At 62.1% G+C, this 21,158-nt stretch overlaps 1 protein-coding gene across 1 annotated transcript in view; it reads left to right on the top strand.

Moving 5' to 3' along the window:
- Nucleotides 1-1,087: 1,087 nt before the first annotated feature.
- Nucleotides 1,088-21,158, top strand: part of PRDM16 (PR/SET domain 16) — a 46,717-nt gene continuing 26,646 nt past the window's right edge. Inside the window, 7 exon segments of the mRNA XM_049618227.1 lie at nt 1,088-1,505; nt 1,507-1,730; nt 1,733-2,307; nt 10,988-11,090; nt 17,000-17,213; nt 19,105-19,252; nt 19,728-19,881. Of these exon segments, the coding sequence (XP_049474184.1) occupies nt 1,378-1,505; nt 1,507-1,730; nt 1,733-2,307; nt 10,988-11,090; nt 17,000-17,213; nt 19,105-19,252; nt 19,728-19,881 (1,546 nt within the window). The 5' untranslated portion in view covers nt 1,088-1,377.

Here is a 21,158-nt window from a genome sequence, read left to right as displayed (position 1 = left end):
TCAGTGTCCCTCTAGCCACTACTTGGGGAGACAGACCCAAGCCCGTCAAGGTGAAGCAACACCCTTGAGGCAACAGGTCAGCCCGGGGGCCGCATGGGCAGTGGGGGCAGAGGCCGCAAGGGCTGTGATGGTCCCAGCAGCCTGTGCCCTCTTTGCCATCCCCAGCCGGTGCCACGGGTGGGGTCGGACAGAGACAGTGGCTGTGGGGGGGGGGGGGGCATCACAGGGAGCCCGGGCCCCCGGAGGGGGGGGGGGTGGGGTCCATGGGTCTTGGCTGCTCGGCCCCTCTTCCTCCTGTGACAGAGGAAGGTGGCAGGACTGCCCCTTCAGTTGACGTGCCGCTAACCACAGGTTTTGCTTTGTGGGTCTTTTCTGCGGGTTTCCTGCAGTTGGGGTAGGAGGCGCAAGGGGGGCCCCTAAGAGGCGTTAGCGCCCGGAGGGGGGCCTCTCCCGCGTGGGCCTGCGCTCCCATCCCTGCCGGCCAGCCCCAAGTGGCCTCCCGATGCCGGCCTGGAGCCAGCCATACCCCTGCGCCCCCTGGCACCCCGAGGTCCGGCTTCTCTGCGCCACACCGCCCTCCAGCCCCACCCCTCCGTCTCTCATCTCCCTCCTCCCCAGGCCCCCCGGCCTCTCTTCCCTCTCTCAGAATTAGGCCCATTTGGTGAAAGCCCCCCCCCCAAAAAAAAAAGAGAATCACAGAACCGTGGTCCCTGGATTCGGAGCCCCCTCCAGATCAGCCTCCAGAGACGTCAGCAAAGCTGGGCCTGAGCTTGTCTGCTCCGAGACTTGTCATTTATGGGAGGCACTGCTGGTGGCTCCAGGAGGGGCTCCAGGCACCCCCACGTGCAGAGGGGCAGACGGGACAGAGGCAGGTTCCTCGTCTCCCGCGGCAACGCGCCTGCCTCCCGAGATCTCCGTTTCCTCACCATCAGAGGCCGGGCGGGGACCTTGGCCGTGTAGAAAGTGTCTGTGGACATTTGGGGAGCACCTGAGCTGCTACAGAGCATCCAGAGTTGCTGGTCAGAAGCTTCTGCGGGCCTCGGCCGGGAGCTGCCCTTCCCCGGGCTTTATTGTCCAGGACGGGCGCTCAGGACGCCCTCCGGGGGAGCAGAGGCCATGATGCTTGGAATCAGCCTCCTCTGTCTTTGCCGGGACAGGCTGCTACCCCCTGTCCTGACTTTACTGGGTCCTTCTGACACCCTGTTCTCATGTCCCCTGCCCACTGGACGCCCCTTCCTACTTTGAGGCTTCAGCCCCTCCCTCCTAGGCTGTAAGACCTGGGGCTGCGCTGCCCGGGAATTTGGTCCAAGATGCCGCTGGCTTCCGTGGCTCTGGATTCAGAACCCCACGCAAGCACCGGACGGAGCAGGGGTGAGGATGGGAGGGATTCTGCTGCAGGGGCACCCCTCTCCCGGCGGGGGACAGCATTCAGGTCTTCTAGCAAATGACCCCCTCGGACGCACACACCCGGAGAAGCTCCAAGCCCTGCCCGGCAGGGGCTTGTGCAGAGACCCGAGGCGGGGACCGGGTCAGTGACGCCAGTCACACGCGCGTTGGCCGCTGGGCGCGCCGGGAGAGGCCGGGCATCTGCGGGCCCCGGGTGTCGAACGGAAACTTTTCACCTTTAAGAAAACTGAATGCTTTTCTTGCTCTCTTACTTTCAGGGGGATGTGCACGCCAGTGTGGGCACGCACGCACACACGCCTGCACACGCACACTCACGCCAAGTCCCTGCGGTCACACACCCTGACAACACCTTTACCTTCAAGAATGTTTTTCTCCAGCCCAGCGCCCCAGCTCCCCTTAGCAGAGGGCTCTGTTCTTAGACACAGTGGCCTCCGCTTTCTCACGTGTGGGGCGGCTCTGCAGGGGGGGGGGGGGGGGCGGGCTGTGCAGCCCCTTTACTGCCAGACCAGGGCTGCAGTCTGCTCGGTGAGAGGAAGGGCCGTCCTCCCGTCCCTCCGCCAGGCTCTCAGAGGCTCCTGGGACGGGCAGCCGGGGGGAGGTGGGGGACAAGGACGTCGCCAATGCCCAGGGGGTCTGCTGAAGTCCAGACGCCGACTGCCTTCCTACTGGGCCCAGACGGCTGGTCCCTCATTGGGCAGTTGCAGGCTGTGTAGACCAGCACACAGGATGTCTCTGACCCTCCTCGGTTCTCGCTCTCCCCGACAGATCTCCGAAGACCTGAGCACGGAGAAGCTCTGCATGGAGGCTGCCCCGGCGGGGTCTGGCAGCTGGCTCAAGTACATCCGGGTGGCCTGCTCCTGTAATGACCAGAACCTCACCATGTGCCAGATCAACGAGCAGGTGGGTCTGGGGCTTGCACACCGGCCCTCGGAGTGGCTCCTGGGGCCTCGGCGCCCAGAGAGATGGTGGGGGCGGGGGGTGCCGGGGCGAAGGGGCAGCCGGGCCCTGGCCTGCCGCGGGGCAGGGAGCTCCGTGACACCCTGTGGCTGTTCCCCGGGGCCTTCTGTTGGCAATCCAGTTACGCACGACTGTCCTTGCGGCTCTGCTCGGAAGTGCTCTCTGGGGGGTCGGCACCGCCCTCCGGGGGTGCCCTGGGAGCCCCTACGGCGTCCCGGCCAGCCTGCGGAGGCCACTGGCTCCCCTGGCCGACAACCCATCTTTCTCCTGAGCCGGGTGGCCCTGACTTCAGCCCCTGGCCCCAGGGCCGGGACGCCTCACTCCTGCTGCCAGCCCCCCTGGGAGGCCAAGGACCCCGCTCGCTCGGCACGCTGGAGCCTCACTCGCCGTGCTATTTCCACGCCACCCTGGGAACGCAGGCACCGCTGGCTCTCATCGTTCATGGTGGCCGTCCGGGCTGAGAGCCGAACAGGACAGAAGATGCCATATGCAGCCCCAACGTGTCCCCAGTGCTGGGAGGTCCTATTCTGTGTCTTTAACTACAAGTTTGCAAATGGCCCCTGAAGACTCCCCACCCCGGAGCCAGGCCCCTCGGCACGTCTCCGCTGCGTTCCCGGAGCAGCGCCGGGCTCCTGGGGGTGCCCGGGTGCCCGACCCGGCCGATCGAAGCAGCGTGAGCTTGCCGAGAATATCTTGGGGTTCACGGGAGATTTCATCTGCGAAAGGGATTCCTCTGCTTCCAAAAATGTTTCCGGAGACCACATAACAAAGACTACATTCTCCCGTCGCCTGTGCAAACCATTAAAAGTGGATCGAGGCTCTTGACCTCAGAGAAACGGTTTTGCATTAGGAAACACAGAGAGCACGCACCAGGGAGGTCCCTGGGACCCCCGTCAGCTGCCCCCCCTCATCCGCTCAGGCTCCTTCTAGGCCCTGGGGCTCGGCCTGGATTAAGCCCTGGACACGAGCTGCCACCAGACGCGGCGAAGTTGGAATCCACCTCTGCTCCTGAGACGACTACAGCTCGTAGCCAGAACCCAGCATTTTGAAAATAAGGTGGTTTGGGTTGTTTGTTTTGTTTTTTTTTTTCTGATTGCAAAAAATATTGCAGAAATTGAAGCCAAAAAGAATAATCCTCAAAAATTAGAAGAGAACTTAAAAAAAAACAAACCACTTTTCCTTCCTCCAAATGAAAGTGAAATCTGAGTGACGGACGGTCAGATCTAGGCACGCCCCTCCTGTGCGGACCGCGCGTATCCCCGACCCGTGTCCGGAAGCTGATGGGCAGCGGAAGGAACACCGTGGGGCCGAGCCCCGGATGGCACTTCGCGAGAGGCAGGATCCAGAGTCTCCATTTAAGAAACATGTTTGCTGGACCGTTTGAGCCAAACTTTAGTAGCAAAGCAGGTACCTTTTCATGACAAGCTTCTAGAAAAGCACACAGATGTGTCATCAGACATCTTTGTGTTCTTATTAACATTTCGGGGAAGCGTTTCTGCCAGCTCCACATAAGGGTCCGCGTGGGACTGACTGCTCTGTAGCAAAGTCTTTCCATCTCCTTCCACCAGGGAACAGGGATACTTTCGGCTGGGGTGGAGTGAGTCTTGAACTCCGGCTGTTTCCCTTAACCCCATTGAGGGGGGGTGACCGGTCCCGACGGCTGGAAACACCGGTTGCTACAGAGCAACAGGCTTGACCTGGGTTGGAGCTGGAATAAGAACGTCCCTGAAATAGTAATAATAAAACAAAGATTTTTGAAGACAGGCTTCTCTTTGAGAAGGAAACATTACACGATAGTAATGGGGTTTCTCAGATGTCCATAATCCCAAGAGTTTCTACCAGGATTTCCTGGCACTTATGGACACCCCAGCCCCTGCTGCACACGCACACACACACACACACACACACACACACACACACACCGCTCTCGACAGCACGGACGTGGAGGGGACAGCGTCCAGACTGAGAATCTAAGAGGCATAAGGCAGTGTGGGTTTTGCCAGATGGTGCTCAGAAGCCCGTCACATGACCTCAGCCCTGGTTTTGAGAGGACGAAGAACCCTGGGCAGGAGGGGGTCTCGGGGGCACGAAGAGAAAGTCCCTGAAGTCACAGCTCCCCGAAGAACCGAGCTGGCAGCTCCGAACAGGAGACCGTGTCCTTCCGAGGGAGCCACGCGTTTCTTCCACGGACTGCGGCTCCCATGGCCGTGAGCACAGCCCTGCCTCCAGCTTCTCGTTCATGCCACAAGGCCCCCTCTTGGCGCCCTGTGGCTCTGACGGCCACCTCTGTCCCCCTCTCTGCAGCTCCAGACGGCGGAGCCCAGGGCAAGAGAGGCCACCATCGGGCCATGGATTTCCTCCTGGACTCAGCCCTATCCACTAAACAGTGGCGAGCGGCTTTCACAGACGGTCCTGGGCCAACACAGGCTCTGGGGTGGCCGGTCTGCTCCGGACAAAGTGGCCACGGCCTACGGCTGGGGGCTCCAGGTCTGTCTCTGGGTTTTTGGAAGTGGTCGGATCACAGCCGTAGACTCTGGAGGGCCCTGATTGACCTTTCCCACTTAGCATAAACGGAAAGCAAAGGGGAGCCCACGGGCAGCAGAGTTCCCCCAGGTAGCATGACCCTCCCCCGGCCCCGGGCGACCTTCACTCCCCTCCCCCTGCCGCCCACCAGCCCCTGCTTTTCCTTCTGGAAAATCTGAGACGCTCAGATCACCCCTGGGTGGTTCTTTCTCCCGCAATTATGGGCACACGAGTCGGTCTGAAACGCTGCGGGAGACAGACGGGGCCTGTCCCTGGATTTGTTTTAACGTGAAGCCCGAAATCAAGAGCTTGGAAGTAAACGCGCCCACCGGAGGGAGCAGAGAGGGGCGGAGGCCTGTTCACGGCGCGCCGTCTCCCCGTCCCCACCCGCCTCACCGGGGCAAGGATGCTGGGGCCCGACGTCAGTGGCCAGCGGGGCCGAGGAGGGCGTGAGCCGGTGCTGGGGTCACACGCAGATGTCGGGGAGCACGACTCGGGGGCTCCGATCGTCCCCGCACACGGAGGAGAGCCCCCGGGGCCCATGCTGTGCGTCCCCAGGGCCGGCCTGGCGGCAGGGAAAACCCAACAGCACCAGCAGGTTTCCCGGGGCACAGCCAGCTCAGCCCGGGCACCGGGGCCGGGTCTCCCCGAAGAGGAAGCAGACAAGCTTGTTAAAGAAAGGCATTTCGTTAGCAGATCAGCCGGCCGATAACCACACAGCCCCGCGTCCAGGAGAGCCAGTGCTTGTGTTTAATGAAAACCTGGTGCACCGGGCCGGCCGCACGTCGGCCCGGCAGCTTCTCTTTTGCTTTCGCTTCCCTGCCCTCGATGCGGGACCCCGCCGCGGTGGCCGGTCGGGGCGTGGAGCCGTCCGCCGGGGCTGGAACCCGCAGGATGGCGTCCAGCACGGGTCCCCCGCCGCCTCTGCTCCCACCCCCCAGGATTTTCTAAATTAAACCTTGTAAATGGATTGGCCCGTTTCAGTGGTAGCTCCCAAACAATTAGATACAATTTCCCCCTTTGAAAGGAGAAGGGCAGGGGATTCATTGTAGCGTTTCTTGGCCAGTTTACAAAAGACTTAACATATATATCAAATTCATCGGGAGTCCGAAAGCCGTGGAGTTCTGCGGTGCCCTCTTCAGAGCAAGCTGACCCTGTCTTCGGGAAGGAACAAGACCTAAATTCGACCACGCCGGCACAACACCGGCCGGAGCCCTTGTCAGAATTTCCACTCTTCTCCTTCTTGACTGAATGGGGTGCTGGATTAGGAGAGCCACGTAAGAACGGTGGGGACCACGTTCCCCAGTAATGTGCGTGTGTAGATACACACGCTCTCCAGCCCCGAACCGTTCGGCGAAGGAAGAGACAGACGTGCGGGACTTTTTCCCACGTTTGTGCCGCTGGGAAGGAGACGGCACAGCGGCAAGACCGGAAAGATTCTCGGACACGAGTTGCTTCAGCCCCGCGTGGGAAGACAGGAGCGTGGCAACCGCCAGGCACGCCAGGCCGTGTCCTCTCCCCGGCGGAGGAAGGAATTGTCTGCCTGTCTCTGGAGCCCGAGCCTGCCGTGGGGGCCCGACCCAGACCCGCTGTCCCCGCGGTCCCGCTCGGCTCTGAAAAGGCACAGGCAGGCCTCCGCAGCCCCCCGCGGCTCCCGGAGCCCTCCCCGCTCCGGCTTGGAGCACCGCCTGGGTGGCTTTTTAAACTCCAAGTGCTCAAGCCCTCAGGCAGCCTCAGGGCTCTGGTGTCCACAGCCCTTCCCAGGCAGAGACTGCCCACAGCCTGGGGACCTCAAGGAGGAAGGACACACCGCGGTGTTTCCAGAGTCCGCGCCGGAACCGCCTTGCCTCTTCGGGGGTCCCTGAGAGGAGAATGCCCAAGGACCGGCGTCCCCTGTGGGGACAGGCCAGAAGCGGACCGGCCATTCCACTCCCCCTTGCTGCTTCTCTTTTGTGAAAAGCCCTCGCAGAGCCCCCCAGAGGCCTTCACAGATCCCGCACAAAGCCGAAATCCGGGATGCAGGGAGGCTTTCTTTTTGCGATAAGCACACTGAAAGCGATGTTGCCCGCGTAACTCAGACACTCCTTGAAAGGTCCTCAAACCGTCAGAGGGGGAGAAGCGGTCCCGTGCACGTGACCACTTTCACCTTTCTGAGCCGTCCGTTTGCTCCGGGCCAGGCAGAGCCGTGGCTGTGGCCGAGCACCCCGTGCAACCCGGGGGCAGCTTCTCGTAATTTCAATCGTAAAACCCCCAGATTAAGTAGGAATGACAATCGTAGAACCTAAGTCGTCGTGTTCGAAAGCAGTATCACCCTCGTGAGTTGATTTGATATTTAAAAAAAGATACTTGAGGAACTCAAGAAGCTGTCTAAAAGTGACATCTATTTTAAATCTGAAATATTTCTTTGTCTTAAAGAACGTTGGGGGGAGGGAGTGACGTTTGTTTTCGCGGAAGGGTCTGAATGAGCACGGCCTGTGTGAAATCGACTGTTCTCAGGCACTCCTCTCCGCCTTGTGTTGGGAACGTGGGCTTATTTGTCCCCGAGCTCCGTCTACCTGCAAGGGGCCCGCTCCCATGTTGGGAGAGGGACGAGGGGGAGGAGAGGACCCACACTCAGGGCCACCACCGTCCCTGCAGACAGAGCAGAGACATTCAAACAGGGACCTAACCTCAGACCTGTCTGTCTGGCTTCGGTATTTTGAAAGCCGTTTGCGAGCAGACGTTTATTGGCTCCCATGAACCCAGCTGTTGTGACTTCCCCAGCTCTCAGATCCTGAAACCAGAGAGAAAACTCCAGCTGGGCCTTGCCCAGAGCACGGAGACAGGGTTTCAGCCGTGCAGGGCTGCAGCTGTTGAGGGCGCGGGTTTTCGCTGCTGTCACAGACACAAACCTTTTTCCTTTTCCCGCGGTGGACGAGGCACCACAGGGGAGGGTTTCTTTTTCCTGGAGGAACAGGCCTCTCTCCCTCCTGTGAAAACGAGTGCTCAGCCCGTCCACATGGCAGGCGGGGCCCTCGGTCTGAAGCCGCCCAGCCGCCGAGGGGCACACGGTGAACGGGAGTCGCCCGCCCACTTCAGGAGTTTTTAAGGGGCTACAGAATCATGTATTACAGGCCCCTGCGGAAGGGGCCGGGCTCCGCACCGTAAATGCGCAATTTGTAACGCCCCCAGAGGCCAGGAGCCGCCCAGGCCTCAGTCCCACCGAAGCCTGCGCGGCCTTTGTCCTGGGAAGTCAGCAGAGCCTGAGGACAAACGACCAGGAGGCGGCTGGCTGATAAGGCCTTTGTGCCGGTGGGAACAGGTCATAAAAACTCCAGAGCCTCCCTCACACCTCCGTGCCCTTGGCAATGGCATCGGCTGAGTTTGGAAAAGTTTGCTCTGTTCACCTCCTGTCTCCCCTTCTGGGTGGAGGCAGGTTGGGGGCGCCCCTGCCCCCCCCCCACCCTAACCAGGGCCCTGCGATTAGCACTAATAGCAATTAATTCCGTCTTCCGCTCAAAGTCCAGGCGGCCACGGCTGCGGGCCGCTGGCCGCCCTCCTGTGCTGCGCTCACACCCCTGCCAGGTGCCGTCCCGGGGTTGGGGAGGGGGCGCCCGCTGTGCACAAAGCTGCCCCCTGTGGCCAAGTGCACCAGACCCTCCCTCAGCTCCTCCAAGGCTGTGTTGGCGGGGGGATCAGTCCCCGGGGAGGCAGGCGGCCTGGGACCACACGTGGGGGCTGTAGAGGGGTCCCAGGAGGTCCGGGCAGCCCTCAGAGCTGGGAGGGGTGTGGGGGCGGGGACCTAGGTGGCCTTGGAGTGTGGGTAGGGGATTCCAGGAGGTCCAGTGGCCTTGGGAGCCACCGGGGTGGGGGGTCCCAGGAGAGGCAGTGGCACTCAGGGGGGTGAGGAGGGTGGTGGTGGGGGGGGGTCCCGGGAGGCCGGGTGGCCCTCCGAGGGGGTCGGACGGGGAGGCGGAGAGGGGAGGCGGGCCGCACCCAGCCCCTGCCAGCCCGGCTGGAGCAGTTCAGCAGTCCTGGCCGGAGGCAGGATGCGGCCCCAGGAGCCGCGCTGAGCAGGACGCCAGGTCAGAGCGGAGCCTCGGGGAGGGACGCGGCCGCGGAGGGATGTGGTGGGCGGGCCCACATTGCCCTCTAACGGGGCCTGAGGAAAGCCGCCAGGACCCTCCTCTGGCCCCAGCAGGGCCCCAGCCGGGCCCCAGCCTGTGCGCACGTAGCTGGCCGCCGGGCTACGTGCACTTGGTGGGCCTACTCACCGCCCAGATGCACGTGTGAGACCCGCCTGCCGACTCAGGGTCCCCTGGCTTTGTTGGAGTGTCCCATACGCTGGGTCCCACTTTGAGATCCAGTGGCTCATCTGATTTGTTTTTCAAGTAACCATTTGGCCACTGCAATTTTTAGTGAAAGTGATACAAAACCGGGACCTTAATAACAATGGCTTTGTGACGACAGTTGCTAAGGTCCATTCCCCATTTGAAACCCCTACCGTTTTGGCAGCAACGTGTGTGACGGCAGTTGCCAAATAAAATGAAGGTGCGTGGGGGGCGGGTGGGGGGCGGGGAGGAACTTTGGGCTGTGTGACACGCCCGTGCCGTGTGTGTTTCTGCCGTGCGGTGCCCTGGGAATCAATCCGGGCAGGCCCCGGGGACACCGTGGGGCTGTGTGTCCTGGGGCGGGGGGGGGGGGGGGGCCCTGCTGTTGTCAGGACTGGTGGTTTGTAAAGGAGTCCGCACGGATGTGGCCTGTGGAGGGGAAAAGGGGTCCCACAAGTGACGGGGATGGCTCAGGCTTCCAGATGTTTCCTGGGGCCCGGGGGCGAGGGGGGAGGCTCAGGGCTCGTGCAGGCCGTGTGCCCAGCTCGAACCGTGTCCCCACCCCCCACCCCCCGATGCTGGAAAGCCTGGCCTGGTACCTAAGGCCCAGGTCCTCCGTGAGGGCGGGGCCAGAACAGCTCCAGGAGGGAAGGGCCTGGAGGAGCCTCAGCCCTCAATTTCCTGGGTGCAGATGGAATCTTCTAGTCTTTCTCTGGTCTCCCAGCCAGTCCTGCAGCCAGGCCTTCGGGCTTCTGGAAGGACCTGGGTTACTGTCGCCTGGATAGAGACCCAAATACCCAAGTGCTGGGGTGGTGGGCAGTGGCCTGGCTGTCTGACATTTCTGGGATCGAGATACAAGGCTTCCTGGTGTCTGCCCCACTCGTGTGAGGGGTTGGTATCCCCCCCCCCCCCCCCCGCAGAGGACCCGTGTCGCTGCTCTCCAGGGGTGGAGAGGCTCCCAGGCACAGAAGAGCCCGGTTCTCTCCCACGGTCACCCCGGCCTTTGCAGCTGGTTCCAGGGTCCCCTCCCAAACAGCCCCTGCCCCCGTGGCCCTGCTGAGCCTTAGGGCTCCCCAGAGCAGACAGCCCTTTCTCAGGACATGCAGCGGCACTGGCTGAGGCCCTCCGAGTACTGAGGCTACACTTCCCACGTTCTCCTCCCCTAGACCTGAGCCCACTGCTCCAGGCTTCGATCTCCGCCCCTCCCCAGGCCCCACGCACCCCTCCCCGTGCTCAGGGTGCCCCCATCTGGGTCCCCAGGGCTGCCGGGTGCCGGTCACCAAGCTAGCCACAGGCACGTGTATCCCTCCACCGTCCCCGTGGACGGTGCCCACGCTCACGGGAGACCCAGGGCCTGCCGTCCTGGCCCACAGAGCCTCTGTCGGAGTTCACGGCCACTTTCAGAATGTCCAGATTGGCCCTCGACCCCCTCCAGGCCCCCACCGGCAAAGGGCGTCTCGCGTACCCTTTGAGAAAAGGAGCCTGAGACCCAAGCCAGGCCCCGCTACCCGTGAGAAGCGCCAGCCTCCCTGATGCCTGCCGCTGGGACCCGCCCCGCCTGGGCACGGCGTCCTCCGTCCCCTTTACCGACCTCCAACAACGGGACGGAACAAACTACAAGGGGCTCTAGCCCTCGTGAGCATATTCTGCAAAGTTCCAGGAGAGAGACTCTCAGCGGCAATTAGTGGGCAGGTCGAGTGGCCCGCGGGTGTCGCCTGTGTGCGCGCAGCGTGGCTCTCTCGGCAGCCGGGACGGCAACACTCACCCCTTCTCTCTGCCTTTCCGCCTAGATTTATTATAAAGTCATCAAGGACATCGAGCCTGGGGAAGAGCTGCTGGTGCACGTGAAGGAAGGCGCGTACTCCCTGGGCCCGGTGCCCCCCGGTCTGGATGGTAAGCCCCCCCTCCTGAGGCCGCCCGTCACTCCTGCCACATGCCGGGGCCCGCCGCTCAGACCCCGGGCCGGCGGGACCGGCCCCCTCCTAACAAGCTCTCCACTGAAGCGTCACACTCTCCCCACCGTGGGTTATATGAGCCACACGCCGAATTCCCGCCAGGACTTCGGGCCATAGGAGCCGATGGGTATCGTGTGGCATTATATCTTTGTCGTGGAAGTGTCCCGGGGGACTTTTTGTTTTGTTTTGTTTTGTTTTTAACTGTATTATTAGCAGCATGGTTTTGTGGCTTGGAAACCTCCACCCTGCAGAGCTCCGTGCCGCGGGAGACGTTTCAGGGTCACTTCAGAGAGGGCAGTGCCGGCGTGTAGGTCTTTGAAAGCGGTGCCCTGTCTATCGTCGATAGCAGAGTCCGAGAGAAAAGTTAAGGGGAAACTGATGTCGTGAGAGGGGACATTTCGGGTTGGGACGTTGCCACAGGGGCACTTGGGCGGCAGCTGAGCCCCCAGAACCGTGTGGAGAGCCGCCCTCCTGTCCTTTGCTCCCGACTCGTCACTCGGTGCTCGTCCCCCGGGCACGCTTCCCACCCTTCCTCCTTTACACGCACACACACACACACCCCTACAGCTCAGAGGGTGTTCGAAAATTCCAGCCACAAGCAGGCTGGCGTTTCCGAAACGCGGCCTTCTCCTCCTTCGTCCCCACTGTGAAGCAACATGCCGTTCATCTGGGGACTCTGGAACAGCGTTTGGGTCCCTCCGAGGAACGAGGAGCCCTGCACTGGCAGCGGAGGGCCGGTGGTTAACTCCCTGAGTGCCACCGCTGAGCTCGCGGCGTCTTCCCTTTGAGACCCCACAAGGGAGCAGAAAAGCCACCTCCCCTTCTAGCCGGGGCTGGTGATTCCGCTCAGCTCACGCCGGAGCAGGCGGGAGGCCGCCTTTTCCCCTTCCTGTCTTTCCTTCCCTCCCCTCCAAAGGCACAGAGGCTTAATGATTAACACCACTTACCACAGGTTCCTCTAATAATGCCACGAGAGGGAGTGGCATGGGCCGGGGCCGGGAGCAAACACGGAGATCTCTGCCTTAATTTACCCTTTCGATCCCCGAACCTGGCCCGGCGGCTGCGTCCTTCCTCCCCGAGGCCCGTGTCCCTGAGCCGCCACTCCCAAGTCGTCACGGAGCCGGATCCTATCTGCGCGTGCCTCTCAAGTTTGGTTTTAATTAGGCCGTCAAGAAAAGAAAAATTAACGTCTGAGGTCTGGGTAGTGAGGGGATGGGCTCATTTTCCTTAAAATGATCGTTGAAAAGACCTATGGGTCTCAGGTAGCACACGAGAACTCGGAAAGATAAACCCACTCCCCTTCGGGGAGCACCCGGCCAGGGAATGTCGTTTGTATAATGAAACTTCTTTCTTCCAAAAGGTTTTAAAAACCTGCATTGCTTTCCCCCGCCCCCACCGGGCCCCCCGATCTTAAAATAAGCCGGGTCCACATCTCCCTAATAATTCATCAAACATTTGTGGGCTAATTGCTTTCCACACATAATGGTCTAGCATCAAATATCTGACTTTTCATACTCTCTGCTGTCACAGTCATCCCCCAGCCCCCCAACGGCCGCCCCCTCCCCAGCTAAACTCAGAATCGCACAGAAAGAAAATGCAGAATCGTTCCTCGCTAAGATAATTATCATAAAAATCTTTTCTCCCGGCCCCAGCTAAACGCAGAGGCCCCTTATCGCGGCAGGAATTTGGAGTCGGTCCTCCACTGCTTTTGAGCCTCCGGTCTGGTCCATTGCCATGCAGATACCGAATAATTGTGTCCCCCTCGGCTCTCTGAAGCCATTAGGCACCGATTTATTTTTCTGTCACATTCCTGCCTTGTGAAGTTGCGGACGGGACTTCACACAGACAGGCGGGGTGTGGATGTGACACGCACAGCACGGGCTGCCGTGGCCCGGGCCCGGTGTGGTTTGGGTAGCACACAGAGCGTCCGCCAGATTCCGAGTTGACTCACAATTGTTCGTGCTGCTGTTGCGGGCGGGGGGCCTTTGGCGGGGACAGCGTTCAGGTATCGCGGCAGACACGGGGGCCCCTGTGTGCCAGCCCACTGGGGGCCGAGGGCGCCGGTCTGGTGGATCCCGGCCTGGAAATGCTCTTTGAAAGCCGCGGCTTTGGAAAGAAACGCGGTTTCGGTCTCCCTGCAAGGGACTCAGAGCACAGGGACGCCACGTTCAGGTTCATTCAATAGCTGCGGCGACTTTTTATTTTGTTCTTATTCTTTCGGCGCGGAGGGGAAAGATTTCCCTTGCAGGAAAGCTTCTTGATCTTGGGAGAAAATAAGGAAAATCATTTCCATTCCAGTGTGCTTTTCTTTTGAGAAAGGCTTAAAATCGTTAACTTCGCTCCCCCTTCAAAAGAAGTCGCAAGGATGCAGTGACTTGTATATAAAGCGTATGAGGAAAATGATACAATGTAACGTAACATTATATGATATGGTATAAGTGTAGTATAATATGACATAACACAACAACATGATATAATACAACGTAACACAATATAACCAGAATATAACCTATTCTTTTGGTGTTTTTTCACGTGGGGTTACTTGCGCCGGGCCCTGGGACCCACAGGGCCGCGTGCATCCTCTGTGGCCCGTGCAGCGTGCCCCGGACGTGTGCACTCAATGCCCGCCTTACCTGCGTGGGAGATGCTGGGACACCTGTCCACGCCACGGCACGGGGCGCGGGGGACTGAGGCTTAGACATGTCCGGTGTCCGTCTCTGTCCTTCAACCAGGGCAAACGTGGGTCCGTGGAGGGATGAGGGGGCAGGGAAAGAGGGCGACACGTATCTCCAGTCAGTTCCGTGGCCTCTAGGAGGTCCTCAAACGCCGTCAGAGAGAGAATCAGGCAGGATTTTCATTTTAAATCCAAATTCCAGATCAACACTGAGAGAATGGATTGGTTGATGCTATGGGCGGGTGGGGTCGGCCTTTCTTCTCGAATTTGTTGTCAAATTTCAAACTTCTGGGACTGTTCCCAGTTGGGTCCAGAAAGAGTAAACTGCAGACTGGCATTTCTAACTTACTCATGGCGCCGGGGGCGGTGGGAGGGCCCCAGGAAGTCAGAACAAACCCACAGGGGCCGTTTCTGTGGGGTCCGTGCATCCGGCCCCGTTGTGAAATGGGGCTCTCGGTCCTCAGATGTAGAGGAAAGCCACATGTGTTAAGTCGAGGCGGGCCTGCAGGAGACGCCAGGGCGAGCCCAGCTCCCGCGGCCCGTTCGGTGCTCTCCCCGGGCCGCACACGGCGGGACTCCGCCACCCTGCCTCCAGGGCCCTGCCCGGTGCCGAGGCTCCAGTTACACGGCTCTGCCCCCTCCTCCCCAGGCGCCCTGGGCCGGCCATTCCGTCTGTCCCGACCTCCGTTTCCCAGTTATAAATCGGGGATAAGAATATTCTCCCCCCGGCAGCGCGTGGATTGGCACGAGCCTTAGATCCGGGCTCCCAGACCTCCAGGGTCCCCGTCGCCGTCCACGGCCCTTCCCACGGACACTCCGGTTCTCCCGCAAAGGCGATGCTTTAGAGACACGCGGGGATGATTGTGCGGTGGTGTGCACCCTCCCTGCGCCCCTCCCCCTCCCCGGACTCCACCCTGGCACCCAGGGGGCCCTCCCAGTGCCTGCATGGGTTTTGTGCCAGCACCTTCTCTGACTTGGTGCTCCGGGCGGCCCCGGGCCCCGCCGTCCCTATCCTCCCGCCCCTTGGTCTGCCCCTCGCAGGAACGGGGCCTGCCCTGGTCTTTGTGTTTGCAGACGCACTGAAGGGTCACTGGGGCAGCCGCCCTCCCTGCCTCCTCCAGCCCCCGGTCTGCGGTTGGTGTGGACCAGCTGGCCTTGCCTCCTCCTTGTCCGTTTCGCAGTTCGCCGTGTGTCTGCGGCCCTTCGGGGAGGTGTTTGGGGCAGAGACTTCGCGGCCTCAGAGGCCCACACGGGGGCCCCGCCAGGCTCTCGCCCGGAGCAGGGCTGGGTGCTGTAACTCGACTCCCTGACCCAGACAAGCGAGAGCTGCTCGTCCCCATCTGTGTTGAATTCCTTCAAACGAACACTTTCTCGACGGCCCGCTCTGGTCGGTGGGCAGGCCGGCAGGCCCGGACGGTGCGTCCGACCAGCACTGGAGCCCGCCCGGCCTGTCCACAGGGCGCCTCTCAGCAGCCCCCCCCCCCATCACCCAGATGTCTGCCTCCACGCAAAGATGTGGACAGAAGTCACATTTGTGCACCTGAGGGGGTCATCCAAGGCCCCGGAGCATCTCGGATGCAGCTCCCACGGAGCCTGCCCCTTGGGTGTCGGGGAGTGGGGGCCTCCAGGTGCCACCGGTGGGGATGCCAGGTGTGAGCACACACCGGGAGCGGTGCCTCCAACGTTAGTCTCAGGGAAGCTTCTGGTCGGGAACAGGTGGCCCGCCCTCTCTCCTGACCCCCTGTCCGGGCTGCAGAGCACCCCCTCCCTGTCCTTAGCACTCTGAGATGTTTCCGGTGGTCTCTCTGACATGGAGGGGGCGTGCCTGTGCCCCACCTCCCTGCCTCCTTGACTTCCTCGGGGGCAGGCCATTTGGGTCAGCTTATTAAGGCTGAGCTCTGCACAAGCTTGCACACACACACACACACACACACACACAGAAGCACAGGCACACATGTCCACACTCCAACACACGGTCACAGGCACACACAGAGGCTCTCTCTTGCACACATATACCTGTTTACCCACACACGTTCACACAAACACACACGAAGCCACACGCAGAAATACAGCCACGTAGCACACGCACAACTGCACGCACAACCATTCACACACGTGTGCACTCACATGTACGTATGTGCACATGCACTCTTAACATGCACAACACATGCCAACCGTGTGCACAAATGTGTGCACAGAAACAGACATTTGCACGTGCAGAACAGGCGTGCACGTTAACGCCCACACACACGTGCACAGGTGCCCTAATGCCCGGGCGCACTCGTGTGCGAACATGTGCCAGCACACACATTTCCACGCATGTAGCCGCACACGGAAGCACATGCGTGCTCTGGCACACGCACACGGGTACGCACGCACACCAACACAAACAAGTGTGGATGCACAAATATCTCTACACGTTCACACAAAGGTGCACAGACAAGGATGCAGATGTGCTCAGATACACACATTTGTGCACACGCACACTCACAGCCGCACACCCGTGCACAAGCACACGAGCATGCACACATCCGCTCAACGCACACGCAGGCACGCTTTCCGACTTGGGTCCCAGCTTTCAGCGCAAGCGTTCCGTCCCGTCCTCGGGCAGGGAGGGGACACGGCGCTGGGGAGAAGCCACTGACAAGCAGTGGCCCGGGTGGGGGCTCGGGGATGGGCCCAGAGGACGTCTCCGCCGGGAAATTTACGGCTTTGAGCGGGTTGTTTGGCTTGGCACGGTGGTCAGGATGCTGCCTCATAAACTTAATAATAGCTGCCCCCTTTTAATTTGTTTGACCTTGACGACAGTAATTTACGATATGCATTAGAGCTCTGTCTTCTTTTTTCCCCTGATTCATAAACAAACCACTTGGCCAGCTTCCTTCTCTGCTCCCAAGCGCAGGGCCTTCTGGAGCCCGGCGTGGCCTCCTGCCACGCGGGGTGGGGCCCGGTGTTTCTCGGCATTTCTGATGGTGCGGACACAGGGTCCCCTCGGTCCCCAGGTCCCCGGGGCGGCCGCACCCGGTCCGGGATGAGGGCAGAGAGGAAGCGGGAGCGGGAGCAGCCGGTGTGGGAAGCAGGGCCCGCTGCCCCCACCCCCAACACCCCCTCCCGGGCCCGGAGCCTGGGCCCCATCTCGCGCTCCCCACGGACCTCCTGCCCTCTGTCCCTAGCAGGGGAGCCCACGTTCCGCTGCGACGCCTGTGACGAGCTCTTCCAGTCCAAGCTGGACCTGCGGCGACACAAGAAGTACGCGTGCGGCTCCGTGGGGGCCACGCTCTACGAGGGCCTGGGCGAGGAGCTCAAGCCGGAGGGGCTCGGCGGTGGGGGCGGCGAGCAGGCCCACGAGTGTAAGGACTGCGAGCGGATGTTCCCCAACAAGTACAGGTGCGGCTGCCCCCATCCCCCCCAGGCCTCTTCCCCTCCCCCCCCACACCCCTCTTGTCCTCCCCGCTCCGCACCCCGTCACTGCCCCCCAGGCCCCCCAAGCTGGTCAGCAGGGCCAGTTGACCCTGGGACCACAGCTGGGACCTCGGCCCTCAGCCCTGTCCACACTGACGAGCCGAGAGAGCCTTAGGGACAGGGGAGACCAGGGTCCCCTCCAGTGTGGCTCACCTCAGGGGCAGGTACCCCTCCCTGCCCACTCATCTGTCACTACACACAGCATGGCCCACGAGCTGGTGGCTGCAGGCCACGGGTGCTCCCGGCTCTGACCCCTGGCCGGTGCCCCCCACCCCCGGAAGATCCGCGTGGTCGGTAGAGATATTTCTGGCCCTGCCATTCTGCAGTCAGGGCTGAGCCTTGGAGATAGACCACGAGGAAGGCGAGAAATGCAGGCCACACCCCGAGACGTGCAGGGCTCAAGCCCCAAGGCCACTCCCGTAGTAAGGCCCAAGACCAGGACAGCAGGATGGCAACACCCTGCTGTCCCAGGGTCCGTGCAGTGCCCCAGCCCCTCTGCATACACAGACCACTCCTCACACGGTGGGCGGGAGCTGGCGGCTCAAGGCCGCCCGGGGGTCCCTCATCCCCCACCCCGGGCACCAGCCTCTGCTCCAGGGATGGAACCCACCTGTCCTGGGAGGTTTCACAGGCGTGGGCACGGTATACCAGGCCTGCCATGTGACGGCCAGACGTGGTCAGCCTAGAGCAGGCACGAGCTGGCCCTCCCCCTGGGAAGTGGGGGCCCTGAGGACCCCTGGGAGCCCCCCGGGAAAGATGAGCCTCTGGGCTTTGTGGGGACAGCGTCAGGGCGTGCGGTCCCAGTGCTCCTGCGAGAAGCGTGACGACTCGTCTGAGGTAGGCCCCTCCTCCGACCTTTGAGAATCTCCCCAGGACAGCCCTGCACGGTCAGAGCAAAGCCCCGTCGGGTCACTGACCGGCTGTGCTATTGCTGGGAACCGAACGCCAATCCCACCGTGGGCTCCCCGGGGATGGGAAACCCTCCACCCTGAACAGATGACTAAGAAAATGAGCGTTTGGGCAAATCCCAACTGAGACCCTGGGCGGTAAGCGCCGCTCAAGAGGGTCCGTGTTTTCTTTACATAAACACATAAATCACAATTAACAACAGGGAAAAAGATACAATCTGCCAGCGCTCGAGAACCAAGCGTTTCTGATGTAAATGGATGGCTGGGCCCCGTAATTAACGGGCCGTGATGTATTACTGCTCTGCTCACGGAGATTAACGGTCACACCTGGGACAGGAGGCGAGCCAGGACGTCCCCCCCCCTCCAAGAGGAGGGGTGAGGAGTGGCTCCTGCGTCCAGGCGCAGTTGCCCCTTCCCGGCGGCTGTGTCCTCCCCACCTTTGGGGACCCACCCGCTCACCCCCGTCCCGCCCCCTCGGTGTGTGCCAGGCGGGTAGGCCGGGCGTGGCCTTGGGTCTCCCGGGCCTCGCCCCCACTCCGGGGCTCTCGGCGGTGCTGGCGGCTTCTGCGCCCCTTGTCTGAGGTCAGCCTCAAGGTTAAGGTTACCCCGAGGGGCAGCGAGGAGCTGTGAGCCGGGGTCCTGCCCTGCCGCCAGCCGCCTGGAGGAGACGTTTGCACGAGGGCCTGAGCTCTGTCCGGGCAGCGCTTCCTCCCCGTGGGATGTGGGAGGGCCGCCTCCGCCCTCCGTCCTGCTGGCCCGTCCAGAGAGGAGGTGGGCAGACGCGCTGCCCGCCGGGACTCACTCCCGTCTCTGGGCGGGGGGGGGGGGGGGGGGGGGGGGGGGGGGCCGCGGCCGGGCGGGGCGGCGGGCGGGCCCCCCGGTGACCCCAGCCCCCTGTCCGCGTGCAGCCTAGAGCAGCACATGGTCGTGCACACGGAGGAGCGGGAGTACAAGTGTGACCAGTGTCCCAAGGCCTTCAACTGGAAGTCCAACCTCATTCGCCACCAGATGTCCCACGACAGTGGCAAGCGCTTCGAATGTGAAAACTGCGTGAAGGTAACGCGCCCGCCGCCCCCGCCCGTGCCCCCCACCCGCGTGCGGACGGAGGGTGCAAATAGGACACCGGAAGCCCTCTGGGGCTGTCGCTTTACCGGGGACGGAGGAAGGGCAGCGGGAGGGGGCGCAGGGAGACCCGACCCCGCGCTCTCCAGGGCGGGCTCCTGCCCCCCACCCGCCAGCGCGTCATCAGAGCGCTTCGGGTCGGCCGTGCTTTCCGAGCGCGTGCCCGGAGCGCCCCCCCCCCCCCCCCGGCCACAGCTCCCCCAGGCGTTACCGCTGAGGGGACAGTCTGGCGGACAAGGGCAGCTCACCCCGGGCCGTCCAGCGGGTCACTGCGACGGCAGAGACCCCTCCCGGCCAGGCTCGGCACAGGGGGCAGAGCAGCGGTGAGACCCGCCCCCCGCCCCCCCCCCCGACCCAGCGGCCAGAACTGGGCCCACAGGGGAGCGAGCAAAGGTGTCTGTCCCCCCAGGTGTTCACAGACCCCAGCAACCTCCAGCGGCACATCCGCTCCCAGCACGTGGGCGCCCGGGCCCACGCCTGCCCCGACTGCGGGAAGACGTTCGCCACGTCCTCGGGCCTCAAGCAGCACAAGCACATCCACAGCACCGTCAAACCTTTCATATGTAAGTGGTCCCCCAGCCCGGCCGCCCCGCTCTCCCTACTCTCCTCTGCACTCACACCCCGGCCGGAGCTCTGAGAGGCGTGAAAATGCCGGTGACGCTCACCGAGTTCTGCTCATCCCCTCAGCGGCCTTTAGGGAGCCCGGCCCGGGTCCCCAGCACTGTCAGCACCGCAGGTGGCGGCCGTAAGTGCCCCTGTCCTCACGGAGCTTACGCGCCGTGGAGGAGATAGAGGCTAGACCAGATGGACGATGAGGGCACGTGCGTCCGGCCTATCAGCCCTGACGGGGGCGCAGGCTTAGGAGGCTCTCTGAGTGTCCAGGGTGGCCCAGGCGGGCGCTGGTCCTGTGAGTGCAGGGGGGCCAGGACGGCTTGTCAAACGAGAGGCTTTCTGGTGGACGCCTGGTGGACGGGCGGGTGTGAGGGGGCCCCTGCGGGGGACGGAGGTGCTTGGGACACAGAGGCCTTGAGGCTGGCGTGTTTGGGGGAGTAAGTGAGGGGGACTAAGAGGAGAGGGGCCACGGGTCCCAGGGCCAGGTCGTGGGGACTTTGTGAGCCAGCGTAGGGTCACCACCCTTATTCTCAAGGAGTTTGGAAGCCACGGAAGATTCCTCTCTACCTGGCAGCGTGCTGAGTTATCCACACAAGATTGCGCTCGGCCGTCACGTCCAGTGATTTGCACTGTCGCCAATCACACACATTGCACTCAGCAACCATCCACACGGACTGTGCAGTCATCACCCACACCGACCGTGCAGTCATCACCCACACTGACCGTGCAGTCATCACCCACACTGACCGTGCAGTCGTCACCCACACTGACCATGCAGTCGTCACCCACACCAACCCACACTGACCGTGCAATCATCACCCACACCGACCGTGCAGTCATCACCCACATGGACTGTGCAGCCATCACCCACATCGACTGTGCAGTCATCACCCACACACATCGACCATGCAGTCGTCACCCACAAGAACTGTGCAGCCATCACCCACACTGACCGTGCAGTCATTACCCACACGGACTTTGCAGTCATCACCCACACGGACCGTGCAGTCGTCACCCACATCGACCGTGCAGTCGTCACCCACAAGAACTGTGCAGCCATCACCCACACTGACCGTGCAGTCATTACCCACACAGACTGTGCAGAGTCATCACCCACATCGACTGTGCAGCCATCACCCACATCGACTGTGCAGTAATCATCCACACGGACTGTGCAGTCATCACCCACATCGACTGTGCAGCCATCACCCACATCGACTGTGCAGCC

Source organism: Panthera uncia (genome assembly GCF_023721935.1).
Source record: "Panthera uncia isolate 11264 chromosome C1 unlocalized genomic scaffold, Puncia_PCG_1.0 HiC_scaffold_4, whole genome shotgun sequence".
NCBI lineage: Eukaryota > Metazoa > Chordata > Mammalia > Carnivora > Felidae > Panthera > Panthera uncia.
This window is presented reverse-complemented; position numbering and strand designations above follow the sequence as displayed.